Raw genomic sequence first — 15,654 nt, 5'->3', positions numbered from 1 at the left:
CGACTCCTACCCCCGGGGAGTCTGGGTATTCGTGATGCCGGTTGGGAAAAAGGGGTTTATTGCCTTTTGTCAATTTGTTTCTGTTAGGTTAAGTGGGGTTAACGGATTTGGGGTCTTTATTGTTTGTGTGTTGTTTATTGTGCGTAGTGTTGCCGCCACCGTTACCGAGACTTGCATGTCCGTTGGTTGGGTGTGCGGTGCGCTGTTTGTTGTGAGTGTGTGTTAAATAAAGGCAGGTCTCGGGATCGTGCAGTGTATGAGGCACGAGAGTTGCGTCACCGTTTAACCTGGGCTCCCGTCTCGTGCAGAACAAGTTTGACCATAATGTCAAACTTGTTCTGCACTTTGGTTTGCTGCATTTAGACAGCGATTCTCTGCTGCTGAACTAGCTCCATGTTGCTTGTACTATTGCTGTCTGGCATTCAGAAATGTAAAATGGAAGTTTCAACTTAAAACTTGTTTTGCATTCTTTGAAATGTTTTTTTTTTAATAATATTAACCTTAATTTGAAATATTAAGTTAACACCCCTGACTTATTTTTTTGAGTTTTGTAAAATATAAAAATCTTAGTTGGTATAACTCTAACTTTCAAGTTTGTCTAAAGAAGAAAATTATCTTTTGATGGGCTCAAAACTCAAAAATTGATTGCAGTAAGTTGCCTTGCAATTTTGAGTTTTCTCAACTTTTTATTCTTTACAGTGTACATAATTAACTACACCTCACACAATGCCACACCCCAAAGGACCCAGGAGGCGCTACACGCAAACAAGTGACAGTCAGAACCTTCCCAGGATCCTTTGCGGTACTCGGCACGTCCACGGTCGCCACAATGCATCAAGCAGGCTAACAAACTACTGGGGCACATTCTTTGCCCAAGTAGAAACAACTACCTTCAGCTTTATTTAAGCGGTCATTTGCGATTTGAATAATTTGTCTCAGTGCTTTTAGTATCAGCATATCAATGTCACTATTCAAGTCGTGTTCTTCATGGTAATTCTTCAAAGGAAAGATGTTGGTCAAAGGAATTCCCAGCTTACTTTGGAGCTCCTCCATCTGAAAAGAGCAGCAGTTTTAACTAATGATGTGTGAACTTTAAGCTGTGTCTCAAATTAATAATAAAACAATAATAAAACAGCAAAACAACAAACAAATGATTCAACATTGGTCACATTTGTTGTCAAAGAGAGAGCAGAAAGTAGTTCAATCCAAATGGGATCAATAACCCCGCTGCACTCATTGTTTTCCCATTTCTATTCCAATATCTCACAGGCGCATTAGTTAAACAAGAAAATGCACTGAATCATGGTCATCAAAACATAACAACAGCTTGTGAACGCTATCCATACAAAGTAACAACATGTGAAAGACTGATTTTAACTAAATGTAAAAAAAAGTGCCATCCACACATAGGACCTTCCATCCACGCATAGGACCTACCATCCACACATAGGGCCTACCGACCACACATAGAACCTACCATCCTCCTGATGCGCTTGCTTTTGTAGACATTTGTAATGCTTTTTTTAACGAGTGGACAGGTTTCATCAATGTTTGTCAGAATGGCCATCTGTGGAATGTCTGAACACAGTCAGAACAGAAACATAGGTCATTGTTAGCTTGGTTCTCAAAACTAGCAACACAAACTATGTCTCAAACAAAACCCAGTTACACACATGGAGGCACTCCCGTTATTCTCACCATAGTCTCTGGCAGCTGTTGTGATGACATTCATCTTGTTCAGGGTATCATCCTTCATCATAGGCAAAGCGTTGGCAGAAACAACACAGACAAGTATGTCTACCATGTCATTTCTATCAGGGTTCTTGTTGTAGCCTTCATCGGACGGTTGCAATGGAGATTTAGCATTGAACTGAAATTTAATGCAAAATAAACTGTTGTTTGATGGTCCTATTTCATGCACAATGACTTAATACTTCAAGGGGCTGCAAGTACGATTTGATACTTATTACCCCATTTGGAAAGGTCTAGATTTGCTCACGCCTAATACATGCCGGTTTCAAGAAGTCCAGCCAGCCTTATTTTCATGGGATTATAATAATAATAATAATAATAATAATAATACATTTAATTTAGAGGCGCCTTTCAAGACACCCAAGGTCACCTTACAGAGCATATATAGTCATCATTCAAAACTATGTAAAACAGACTAGGAATAAAAGGAAAACAGAGGTTAAACATGAAGAATAATAATAATTAATAACACTCAAAGACGCCTAAAGTGAAGGGGGGACCTCACTAACCTCACTGACCTCACTTAATGAATATTATATTCAGTGGCGGATCTTCCATTAGGCAAACCTAGGCAAGTGCCTAGGGCCCCAACCAAAAAAAAAAAAAAAAAACCTGAAAAAATATATATATATATCTGAAACTGATTTTACTGTGGAGAGTTGAGGGCAGTGCACTATGGGTTTATTGCGATTCTAAGAGTATTGGGATGGTTATTTGTTTTGTGTACGTGTTTCAAAAATAGGGCCCCATGTCTATATTTTGCCTAGGGCCCCAAAATGGCTAGATCCGCCCCTGATTATATTCCATTGCTGCCAAGTCTACACTAACTACCACACGCAGACCCAGTAAGAATTAAGGGAAGCCCAAATGAAGCTTGATTCAGTTACCATTGGGACTCATGCTTCAATCTAACCTGGAGCAAAGGTGGAACCCAGTAGGCCAGCAGTGAAGCATGTATGTAGTAGGCGGGGGACGCTACAGCACGTTAAAATAAATAAATAAATATATTTTATTTATATATATATAGACATTAAAAAAGATATTATACAAACTATAAAACCAACATTCAAATTACGTTCTAACCAGTGTTGCCACAGTTACCTTGAAAAAGTAGTGGGATTACTGATTACTAGTTACTCCTTAAAATAGTAATTTAGTTACTATACAGATTATTTGATTTTAAAAGTAACTAAGTTAGATTACCTGTTATTTTATTAGTTACATTTATATTGACCCTAACCCTTACATTTAGCTGCGACAACACCCCCTGATGCCTCAAAATAAAAAATTACAATTGGTTTTTGCCAATACCCCCCCCCCCCCCCCCCCCCCCCCCCCCAAACAAATAATTCGGGGGGTATCAGTACCTCTTGTATACAGGGCCCAGAATTTGGTGCTACGGCCCTCGGTGCACACGGCTTTCGACTGCTTACGCCATGCGTAGACAAAATATCACCGCACGCTTTACGGGGCGATCAGCAGACGAATCTCCAGGTGCGTGACGTAAATAGCGCGTTCTAGCGCTCGAGCTGCTCGGACCTCCCCGTGGGTTTAGTTCTCTGGCGATAACGTAGAGGCTCCCACGTGTCTCTCAGCTGCCGTCGCTCCAGCGCGACACACACACACACACACACACACACACACACACACACACACCACACACACACACACACACACACACACACACACACACACACACACACACACACACACACCAGTAGCGGTTCCTGGCCGAGCTCACCAGGGAGGCAAACATGAACGCGCATTCATAAACAATTAAATGCAATACAAATATAAAGTAAAAACAAGTGTTATCTAGCGATTCGTTATCTGTATTATATTATTTCGTCTTGGGCATCATGAGCGCGATTGAAACCTGCCTGGCAACGGACAACCCCTTACGTAATCAGTTGTCCGTTGCCTGGCAACGGACAACTGATTACGTACCCGGTACAATTTTAACGTGACACCTCCAGCACGATAATATATATATTAGAGACCTTATCCAATCAGATTATTTCCCTGCGCTGTCCCCGGGTAAAAAAGAATCTAGCCGAGGCCTTCAGAATCCTGAGAGAATCCCCTCGCGGTATACGCTAATGGGGACTATGTTGTTGATTGACATGTTCTTCAACCAATCAGATTTCGAGTATGCCGAGTTGGGCGTATCCTTTTACACGTCTAGGGCTTCTAGCTGGCCTTGTTGTTTGGCGCCATCAGGAGGAAAACAAAAAAAAAATACAACTAGCTAGCAGCGAAATTATAGAGATCATTATGTTAGATTAGATTCACTTTAATTACAATGGATGACAGAGGAGAAGGACTGGAAATTTCTCAGAAAAGCTAGAAATTGTGAAACAGGGACGACCAACACCGCAGCTAGCTGCTCTGACCCAGCCGAGGCAAAGGATTGTTGTGCGGCACTTTCAATCCAGCAACTACGAGAGGTATAGTTGGCTGACAGCATCAAGTGGTCATTGTAATCTGTATTGCTGGGAATGCTTGCTATTTGCAACGGATCGATGTTGTGTTTGGAGCCACGTTGGGTTTTCCAACCTGAGTTGTCTTACAAAGTCGGCATTGAGACACCAAAGTACGGCGGGCCACTTGCATGCAACAGTCTTGTTGGAGACGTTCGGAGACACCCGAGTGGGATTTCACTCAATGAGCAAGTAAGAAGGGAAACAGAGCTCCACAACGAAATGTGATGTGATTGTTTTGAATTAGTTCTTGTTTGGTAGTATTGAATGTGTATGCATTTATTGCAAAAGTCCTCTGAATCAAGCACAGGTTCTAGGAAAGAAGCACGTACTTGACAGCGTTTTTACTAAATGACTGAGAATCTGACAAATGTTACGGTCTTTTCATCTTATGACTAGGGTCGGCTACGTGCGTTTTGTTGTGGTTGTTTTGTCTTAAAAAAAAACAAAAAACATTATTCTTAAAGACTGTTCAGTAGTCAGGGTTATATTGGGTGGTTACATCAACATGGCAATAACCCTGACGTCATTATTAAGTCATTTGAAAAGCTGTTTACTTCAGGATGATTGCATTGAAGGCCTCATGGTAAAAGTCACAGCCCGCCTCTGATTTCATGTAGACATGTTGATTTAATTTAATCGCCGAACCAACGAGTGATACAGCACCTGCTAAAATGCCTCCCCGTTGTATTTGCAAGTGACGTGCCAGCATCATCCTTGAGTGAAAATCTGGTGTCTTAATAAAACAGAGCGGTAGGCCTCATAGGCGTCGATTACGCCGGGGACACGTCCCCCCCAGATTTCGTCAAGAATAATTTTGTACCCACCACTTTAAAAAAAAATATATATATATCGAGGTGAATTATTATCGATTATTACACGGGTCTTCTAAATGCCGTGGAATGCTCTGTTCACTTGCATGGGCTCTTCACAACTTCCGGCGGTGAATGCTAGATATAAATTGACCGCTGTCAAGGAAAACAAAGAACCTTTTGCCTATAATGACGTCTTTGGTATCACTCCTCAAGTAGTCCGGTAACTTTTAAACCACAGCGTCTTCTGTCAACGTCTTTGGCAGACTATTTCTCTGCTGATCAACACTACGAATGCTGGTAACCAATGAATTGTAACAAGCCACACCAGGCTTTTTGTTTTGGCACGTAGCCGTGTAATGAGCGGGATAATGTATAGAACGTCGCCGGTCGAAATTAAGCCCCTTCAGTGGGAAGCAATTAACCTCGCACCTGTCTGGGTTTATTTTCCCGATAATGACCGGCATTCTATACATTATCCCTTACTTATTACCGACTCTTCTCATTGCTGTAGACTACATTCGTATTCGGTTGCTAAGCGACGTCAACGAATTTGGCGAATTATTTCTCTGCTGATCAACGCTACGAATGATAACAAATACATTGGAAAAAGACACACTGTGTGAAGTTATTTTTTCGATTTGGCAAGTAGCCATTACTAATAATACCAATACTCTTTGGCTGGGATGATGAGGCATCAGACAATCAAGTAATTTTAGCCTGAATACATAGGCACCAGAGCAGGTTGCTAGTACCATGGACAGTATCAGAACGATAATCTGTTGAACTAAATGGATGTGGCAGGCTACACCACGGGATGCATCTGCAGACCACTGCCACATAAATAAAGGTAAGACGCGATATTTATTGCTTAAGATTTGCTGGTGGAAATAAGTCAGCTCTGCAAGAGATTTGGGCTGCCAACTCAAGTGCCATTAATGCATTTTACGGACATCATTGAGAGCAATGGGGACACTACACCTGATGACCTCAGGCCTTTAATGAACGGCACTAAAGTAATTCTACGCAGCACTACGGAGTGTGAAAGGGGATTCAGTGAGAGGAACCTTGTGAAGGCCTGACGAGAGGCCATCGCTTGGCCAAAGACATGAGAACAAAAAACTGTTACACTGTTTTTTGGCTGACTTCAGTCCTGCTTGTCTGTATACTGGCATAAATTAGATTTTTAATAAATTGAATAATATGACTTTCAAGGAGCATCTGTTGTTTTGAACAGTTTACATGTCGTGACATGAGTGTTTGTTTAGACATGTTGGTAGGCATATTGTTGTAATATGTGTAATGAGAAAGAGGCATTATTATTAAACACGTCGATTTTTACAGTTGAGATTAGCTACAGTTTCCATATTTTGCAAGTACCAAACCTTAAACTTCTTCTGAATGTGTAAGCGTGCACGTGGGGTTCCTTTTTGATGACGTCATACACAGTCCCCCCACTAAAAAAAATGCCCACTCCACTACTCCTGTGAAGCCCTTATTTTCAACCTAACCTATTCATCCAGATTGAAATCCTTGGTTTTGAAAATAAAAACGCTTGCTTGAGTCCCGGCTGGAGTCAGAGTCTGGTGTGGCAACCCAGCCCCAGCACCACGACCCAGACGAGCAAGAGGGGTAGTGGTGGATGCCATTTACCTCAGGCTGCCTACAGAGGGAGCCAAGAGGAGCATGGCTGACAGCCACTTAAGGGGAAGTGGGGACACCTGGGGAATAGGAGGAAGACAGGCTTTAAAAGCAGGTTTTTCCCCTCAGTCTGGGTCTCCCTGATCCACACATGAGGAGAGACCAGTCGTCATGGGTGAGGTGAAGCCACCCAACGGAACCAGTCGTTTGGACACTGCCAGAGTTGGCTTTTGCTCTATTTTTGTAAGAGTTACTTTTTGTTTGATTAAAAGTGCCTTGTTGGCTTTTTCTTTCACCCCGTTTTTGAGCGTTTATTGGATGGGCGGTGCACTCACCACGAGCCGGGTTGCCACACAGGTTTAAAGGGCAACTTCACCCATTTCACATAAGCTTTGTATTTTTAGAACCCCCCGCATTATTATTGAATGGTTCTAGCATCATTCCTTTATTTTCTGGAAGACTGGAGAGATCCGTATCGATCTCCAACACTTCCCTTTTTCAATGACGCAATATGACGATTTTTTTGCGTACAAGAAAATAGGAAGTGTAAGAGGGGATGATTCTCGTAAGACTACAACCACTAGTGGGCACTAGCCCTAGAGGGGGGTGGGACCCACTGACGCTACAGACCTATTAGAGCAGTGCCAGTGGGTGGGACTTCACCAGCAGAAACTAACATCCACAGCTTCTGAAGCTAAGATAACAGAGGCTGTTGCAATGCAAAAGTTCACCATTTCGAAAGAAATACAAACGAGGACTACCGTATTTTCCGCATTATAAGGCACACCGGATTATAAGGCGCACCTTTAATGAATGGCCTATTTTAGAACTGTTTTCATACATAGGGCGCACCGGATTATAAGGCGCATAGAATAGAAGATACTGCAGTCAAACGTTTGACTGGGGTTGCGTTATGCATCGACTAGACCGAGCTGTGCTAAAGGGAATGTCAACAAAACAGTCAGATAAAGTCAAACTTTATTAAGCGTTCTGACAACTCCGGTCACTCCCATGGTAACGATGTTCAAACGTTAATGTGCATATTAACAATATCTCATCAATATCTGATCAATATCAATATCTCTTAACAATAAGCTCACTTTTCAGTTCATTCCCCGTCTACGAATCCCTCGAATTCTTGTGTGTCCGAATTGAACAGTTGGGCGAGTACGGCATCCAACATGCCCGGATCCCTCTCGTCATTATCCGAGTCAGTGTCGCTGCTGTTGCCTGGCAGTTCAGTGATTATTCCTGCCTTCGTGAAAGCTTGGACCACAGTTGAGACTGTTATATCAGCCCAGGCATCCACGATCCATTGGCAGATAGTGGCGTAAGTCGCATAATGCTACGGCCACACCAAACGTGCCTAACTTGACGCTTGATCATTGTGTGTCACAAAAATGGTTCAACGCGCCAACGCGCCTGTGGCTGCGCTGGATTTAGGAGTCCGAGGTAGGAAACCCAAACGCCGCCGTGTTTGGGTGCATGATAAGAGTTTAGATCGGGTTAGATTAAATAATCTCGGATATAAATAACAATAATCGGGTTAAATAACTTCACATGGTATGTCTGGTGTGTTTCCAGCATTCGTAGTGTTGATCAGCAGATAGTCAGCCAAGACGTGAGGTTGCTTAGCAACCAGAGACGCTGTCCATGCAAGTGAATGGAGCGTTCCCTCTTCGTCATAACTATCAAACCAAACATCCTTCACATTCAACGAGGCGAACATGATGAAAGTATAATGCACATTTCTCCGCTAAAAATGTTTACATAAACGCATTTAATGGCGTAACTATGTTACTATTTCCACCCAGAATAAAGAAAGATGTCGGCCGTATGCTTCTGTGCAAGCGTCACTACTCTCTGCCAGTGAACGTCGGGTCAAGCTCCACGCTGATTTGTTCCATTAGTAGATGGAACAAGGAGGTGTCCGATAGGCGGAGATGATCAGCGGGAGTGGCCGCCAGCGAAGCTGTGCATGGTGGGAGTTGTTGTCATCAATCCACAAGCGCCAAAAAGTCACTTTCTGCCTTTTCTCGTTCAAGACGGCACCAAATTAGAATTTTATTTTATTATTCGACTACATATAGGACCCAATTTCAATACATATTCATGCCTCCACCGGTGAAATGCTCCTTTAAGTTATACATGTCCTTACCTGCTTCTTGAAACAGGGCCCAGATCTATGAAGACTAAAGAAATATATACATAGACCGAAAAATGATACCTTGTAACCCTCTTTCAGGTGTCCTTGCATGGCGTGTTTGATGTCCTCCTCACGGACTCCTCTGATGCCTTCCAAGCCCATGACGTCGTTGAAGACGAATGGGTGATATTGGCGTGCAATCCCTTTTTGGATTTGATGTGTTTTGTACTATTAAAAGAATGCAATTGTATTTCAGATATTGGATGATTATATTGATAGCACTGTTTATTCTTTACTGCTAGAAAATATAAATTGTTTCCAATAATAGCACAACCAGTACAGGGGTTAGTCCTCAATATAATTTGTTGCCAGGAATGACGTACCATGGTAGTCCAGGTGTCCCCACTGCTGGAGACCGCTGCAGGATAGGTTATCCTGTTCTGACAAACACTGTCAACAGAATTAATGAAACTGGATTTCCCACTTCCAGCCGGTCCATAGAGTAGAATCCGAAGATGCTTTTTGGTGCCCTCTTCGAGGCTGAACGAATTCAGCCACTTGACTTCCTCTTCTCTAGCACTGTTTAAAATATATATTTTTTTTATAGAACACAATTAATATTTATTATCAATAAACACAATTGCATGCCATTTGCGCTACATATTCAAGGTGCAAAGTGTAGAAGAAGTTGCGTTTAGCAGAACTGCAGAAATGTTATGTTTTCAAAGCTTTTTTGTGTTTCAAAGCCTTTGAATGAGCCTTTATATCTAAGTAGAGAGGGTTCCCCCTCCAGGGAGCTGCCGTGTTTCTAAAGTAAGCCAGAACGGACAAACTGCTCTAGAACAGGTTAATCAACAGCTACACAGACACACATCATGGCGTTATATTTAAACAGCTGCAACTCAAATTAGAATATTGTGGAAAGTTAATTATTTTAAATTTAAAAAGTGAAAGTCAGGGGAACACATAACTGGTATGCAAGTACGCATGCACGCCCATAATCAGGGATACGCAACGTCATTTGTGTCACTACAACGCTTTTGCGTAACTAACGGGAGATCGGTGTGATGCGTACCAAACACCATCTCCTGGTACTCACCTGAGTAACTCACTGAAAAGTTTACGTGCACCCCTGATTATATAGATTCATGGCACCCAAAATGAAATATTTCAAGCCTTTATTTGTAGTAATCTTGATGAATATGGCTTACAGCTCATGAAAAGCTCTCTGAGAAAATTTGAATATTGTAAAAACATTTAATATTGTAGACTATGTCACACTATAATCAGCTAATTACCTCAAAACACCTCCAAAGGTTGAGTATTTTCATGGTCTGGTTCAGTAGGCTTCACAACATTGGGAAGACTGCTTACCTGACACTTGCAGAAGACAGTCATTGATACCCTCCACAAGGAGGCTAAAGGCCCATTCACACCCTACGGTAAATACGGATACGGACCGTTTCGTCCGGTCCCGGAGGTGTTTCGTCCGTAAATGGGTCCGTCGCCTCTGAGCTTACGAATCCGGAGTGCTCCGGGAGAACCGGAGCAATACCACCGGAAATCGAGGCGGCAGTATAGAGTCAAAAGTCAGACCATTCGCGAAAATAGAGTAGTATAATATCTGATATATATATATATATATATATTTTTTTTTAACGTTTTATATTATACTATATACCTGACCTTTTTATTTGATTGTTCCCCTACTTTGGCAATGAGTGACTGTTCACAACATTTTGAGGAGATAATCTGCGGGTTGGTGAGGGGTGTCACATGCCACCGCCACCGAGGGCTACACATTTTGCACTTTTTTTTGCCGATTACGGATGACCCAAAGCAAAATCATCTCTACAGATGTCATGTTTGCGATTGTCGATGCCGTTAATTTGTGAAACGACAGTCACTGCCCTCTAGAGGATTTATTGTGTAACATCCATAACAACGCTGAAACCAGACGGAGGTATGAAGGGTAGTTCCGGGGGCGACGTTTGGGGCGACGGACGATTTTCGTCGGAATTCGTCGGATGGATCGGCCTTAAGCCTCAAAAGGACATCGGTAAAGAAGCTGGCTGTTCACTGAGAGCTGTATCCAAGCATATTCATAGAAAGTTGAGTGGAAGGAGGAAGTGGGGTAGAAAAAGTTGCACAAGCAACAGGGATAACCACAGCCTGGAGAGGATTGTCAAGAAAAGGCCCTTAAGAAATGTGTGGTCAAGCCACTCCTGAACCAGAGACAACGTTAGAAGCATCTGACCTAGGCTAAGAGAACTGGTCTGTCGCTCATTTCATTTGGAAATCAATGTTCCAGAGTCTGGAGGAAGAATGGAGAGGCACAGCATCCAATGTAGTTGAAGTCCAGTTTGAAGTTTACAGTCAGCGATGATTTGGGGAGCCGTGTCATCTTCTGGTGTTGTTCCAACGTGTTTTTTCAAGTCCAAAGTCAACGCAGCTGTCTACCAGGACGTTAGAGCAGATAATGCTTCCTTCTGCTGATAAGCTTCATGGAGATACTGATTAGATTTTCCAGCAGGACACATTGTCAAAGTACCAATTCCTTGTTTAATGACCATAGGATTACTGTGCTTGATTGAGAGCAGACTTGCCTAATCTGTACCCAATAGAAAATGTATGTCTGGGGTATTGTCAAGAGAAATATGAGACCCAAGACCCAACAATGGAGACGAGCTGAAGGCCGCTATCAAAGCCACCGTAACACCTCAGCTGGGCCACAGGCTGATCGATTCCGTGCCGCATTGATGTAATGTAAAGTAATTTATGCAAAAAGAGCCCCAAACAAGTTCTGAGAACACATACAAGAATATACTTTCAGTAAGCCGACATTTCAGAATTAAAAATCAATTTTTACCTGTCTTATGTAATATTCTAATTTTCTGAGATACTGAATTTTCATGAGCTGTAAGATCACTACAAATAAAGGCTTGAAATATTTCACTGTCGGTGGAATGAATCGATATAATATATGATTTTCACTGTTTTATCGAATTATTGAAATTAATTAACTTTCACTCAATATTCTAATTAATTTGGATGCATCTGTAAGTGTCCTAGAAGCTTCACCCTCTCTCGGACATCGACCACTGGCCAGACGGAGCTCCGCACATCCACACATTGTGGCGCTATAGTAACATTTATACCAGTGGCGGCCCACCTATAGAGGGCGCTGGGGCACCGCCCACCCACCGACCTGCCTCCCTGTTTAAAAAAAATAATAATAAAAAATATATTATTATTTTTATTTTTTTTAATTATTTTTCTTAGTAATCTTTCTCCTTTTGAGAAATAATCTATGTTAATTGCATTCGAATAATGCATTTACTTTTGAATATCTTTAGAATCCTCCATAATTATATCTTCATTCACTTTTCTTGTTCAATTTATAATTTTGGTGAAGCAGTTGTCTTCCCTGGGGCGCCAGTTCGCTCAGCCCAACAAGCCTGAATTTTTAGCCAATGGTTCCCCGGTTGCTAAGCAGAAAAGTACATAATTTTGCCAATCAGCGTCGTCGAATTGTACGGCTTGTGGGCGCTCAAAATATAGCCCCCAGCACAGTGCACCATCCACTGCACGTAACCACGCATTTGCCATTGCCTCAGAGATCAGCAACATGGTGACTTTGAGTACTGCTACCACTGTTTCCCTGTGAGTTCAGCTAGCCCCAAATTCAGTTAAGTCTTTGCTTATGAATCCCTTCGAAAGAAGAACATTTGCAGAAAAATTGCAAGTAAAATAGCTCAGAACAGAAAAGCCAGAAGTGAACATAACCCAACAAGCAAGAAAAAAGGATAGAGCCTACAAGAGAAGTTTTTCCAGTGTTTGGTTCAGGCTTGGCTAACTTGCTTTGGGTATGCCAATGCAATTTTTTGCCTTCCTTGTATACTTTTTAAAACAAGTGCGTGTGATAGTTTGTGGACACAGACAGGGTTGACAGACCTGAAACATCTGTCAGAACGGATTAAAAAAAAAACGAGCGAGCAAGAGTGCATATAAACAACTGTGTGAAGCTAGCCATGCTAGAGGTAAGCAACTTCTATTTATTCCACTAGCCTATATGTATTTGTGTTTGTTTGCACATTTCTGTATTCAGAGTTGTCATTATAAGACATACTATGCATACTGCATATCTACTGGAGAATGCAGACATTGTCTTTTTTCCCCACATTTGTGCTTTTTAATTATAACTAAGCTTTACTAAAAAATTAACTGGTAGGAGTATGATCATTTTATTTCATTGTATTGTTGAACTGGGACATGTTTTCTGTGGTTATTATTTCATAGGTCTGTGACACCATTATGTGCCATGCCAAGGAAAGGTTATCTTTCACAAAGCATCTCAACAGTGCTACTCTGTTGCAAGGTCACTTGTTCCCAGAACACAACAATAAGTTCCCAGATTCAGTGCTGGAGACCACGGTGGATGCCTATCCCATGCTGGACAAAGCCAGACTTAAAACAGAACTGTCCCTGATCTACGAGCATGAGGACTTCAAGGGCTGCAGTGGAGCACCGGCTCTATGTCAGGTTCTCATGGGAAATAACCTGCAAGACACATTCAGCAAAACTGTAAGTCTTCTCAAGATCCTCATCACCACACCAATGTCAACAGCAGAATCAGAGAGATGCTTCTCCACCTTTAAAGAGGATAAAGAGTCCTTAAGAACACTATGGCACAAGATCGCCTCAATGCTCTGGCTATCGATAGAGAAAAAACTCACACGGGACATTCCAGATTTCAAAATGAGAAATTTGCCAGTCAGAAAGACAGACGAGCAAAGCTCCTATACAAGTAAGAGTTTTCCAAGAATACTCTTACTAGTCTCTCTCACTCGCTCTCTCACCCTCCCCCCCCCCCCCCACACCAGAATGCTTTGTTTGTTTGTGAAAATCACAAAAAAATCTTCTGGGGGAGGATGCCCCCAGACACCCCTACAGGGGTTTGGAATGCAAACGTTCAGCCCCCTTTCAAATAAAGTCCACCAGCCGCCACTGCTCCTCATATAGCCAGTGAAGATTACTTAAAAAATAAATGAAGAATCAGCCATTGTTAAGATAACCTTGTAAAGTGTTGAGAAATACCACTTACCCCCAATTAATGTTGATCCAATCCTTTTTAAGAGCTGTGGGATATCGATGTCAGGCATTAGAATGTTGTTCTCCACAATTGAATAGTCTTTTCAAATTTTAAAAAATATTTAACTTACGTGCAGATTTCTTGTACGTTTCTTTGTTTTTATGTAACAGAAAAAATATGTATCAGAGACCAAACAGGTTATAATATACATGGAAATTTGGTTGAATAATTTGATCAATTACCTGAATTGTCGCGGAACTTCTCAACGAATTTCAACATGTTTGATGCCAAGCCCTGAATCAACCGCACTGAGCCCCTTTATAGACCAGCAATTGACTTACCATAAACAGGTGTGGCAGGAAGGAGGGGGGCTTGTTTTCATTCCAAAGTAACATAGTGCTGGCGTCTCGTGATCGGGTCCAATGGGTCCAACAGTGATTCCCGTTTCTATGGTTGCCCCCGCTGTTCCATCCGCACCCGCCCTTCTCCTCATGCCATTGGTTAAAGGTCCCATGGCATTATACTTTATGGATGCCTTAATATAGATATTAGTGGGCCCAAACACAGTATTCGAAGACGCTCCCAAAATTCAGCCGTGGTGCAGAATTACAGCCACTACAAGCCAGGCATACATTGAGCTTTCCCAAAACGCGCCGTTTCGGTGTCTGTAGCTTTAATGCAAATGAGGAGGAGAGAGGCGGGTCAAGGAGGAGAGTGGGGGTGTGGCCCTGAGCAGCTTGCGGCCACGGTACCAGTACCAAGCGCTCTGTTTACAGTGTATGTATTGCAATGGCTAGGTGCACACAGCCTTTGGCCGTGTTCTGTAATTATTCTAGAACACTCCGCGTGCTCCGGCTGGAGTCATGGAGCTCTATATGTAAATAATATCATATTATGCATAGATATCTATATCATAAAATACATATTATCACGGCCAAAAGCTGTGTGCGCCTCCAGACTCACAAACGACTGCGTCGGGTTCTCCGACGTCTCTGGTTCTTCCATTTCCATATCAATCTGAAGTAGACTGAACAGCGCCATGACGGAGGAAAGGATTGTTACCCCATAAAGACTTAATAGTTCAAACTTCAACAGCAAAGGCACAAGTCAACAATAAGGGAACAAAGGAAGGGAACTAAGGAAGGGAACTAAGGAAGGGCATTAAGGAAGGGAACTAAGGGAGGTAACTAAGGGAGGTAGCTAAGGGAGGTAACTAAGGGAGGTCAATAAGGAAGGTCATGAAGGGAGGTCCCTAAGGGAGGTCACAAAGGGGCTAAACTAAGGGAGGTAACTAAGGGAGGTCACTAAGGGAGGTAACAGCGCCACACATTGTGGCGCTATAGTCACATTTATACCAGTGGCGGCCCACCTATAGAGGGCGCTGGGGCACCGCCAACCCACCAACCTGCCTCCCTGTTTAAAAAAAATAATAATAAAAAATATATTATTATTTTTATTTTTTTTAATTATTTTTCTTAGTAATCTTTCTCCTTTTGAGAAATAATCTATGTTAATTGCATTCGAATAATGCATTTACTTTTGAATATCTTTAGAATCCTCCATAATTATATCTTCATTCACTTTTCTTGTTCAATTTATCATTTTGGTGAAGCAGTTGTCTTCCCTGGGGCGCCAGTTCGCTCAGCCCAACAAGCCTGAATTTTTAGCCAATGGTTCCCCGGTTGCTAAGCAGAAAAGTACATAATTTTGCCAATCAGCGTCGTCGAATTG

At 42.1% G+C, this 15,654-nt stretch overlaps 1 protein-coding gene across 1 annotated transcript; it reads right to left on the bottom strand.

Annotated features, from left to right (window-relative positions):
* Positions 1-533: 533 nt before the first annotated feature.
* Positions 534-14,202, bottom strand: LOC130375774 (interferon-induced protein 44-like). The gene is made up of 8 exons (XM_056582851.1): positions 14,166-14,202; positions 14,054-14,074; positions 13,936-13,969; positions 9,215-9,410; positions 8,913-9,059; positions 1,699-1,870; positions 1,478-1,578; positions 534-1,053 (listed from the first exon to the last, which is right to left on the bottom strand). The coding sequence occupies exons 1-8, from the start codon at positions 14,200-14,202 to the stop codon at positions 844-846; spliced, it is 918 nt and encodes a 305-aa protein (XP_056438826.1). The 3' UTR covers positions 534-843.
* Positions 14,203-15,654: the final 1,452 nt, after the last annotated feature.

This window comes from Gadus chalcogrammus, chromosome 2 (assembly GCF_026213295.1).
Source record: "Gadus chalcogrammus isolate NIFS_2021 chromosome 2, NIFS_Gcha_1.0, whole genome shotgun sequence".
Lineage (NCBI taxonomy): Eukaryota > Metazoa > Chordata > Actinopteri > Gadiformes > Gadidae > Gadus > Gadus chalcogrammus.
Note: the sequence above shows the minus strand (reverse complement) of the source record. Positions and strands in the feature narration are given on the sequence as shown.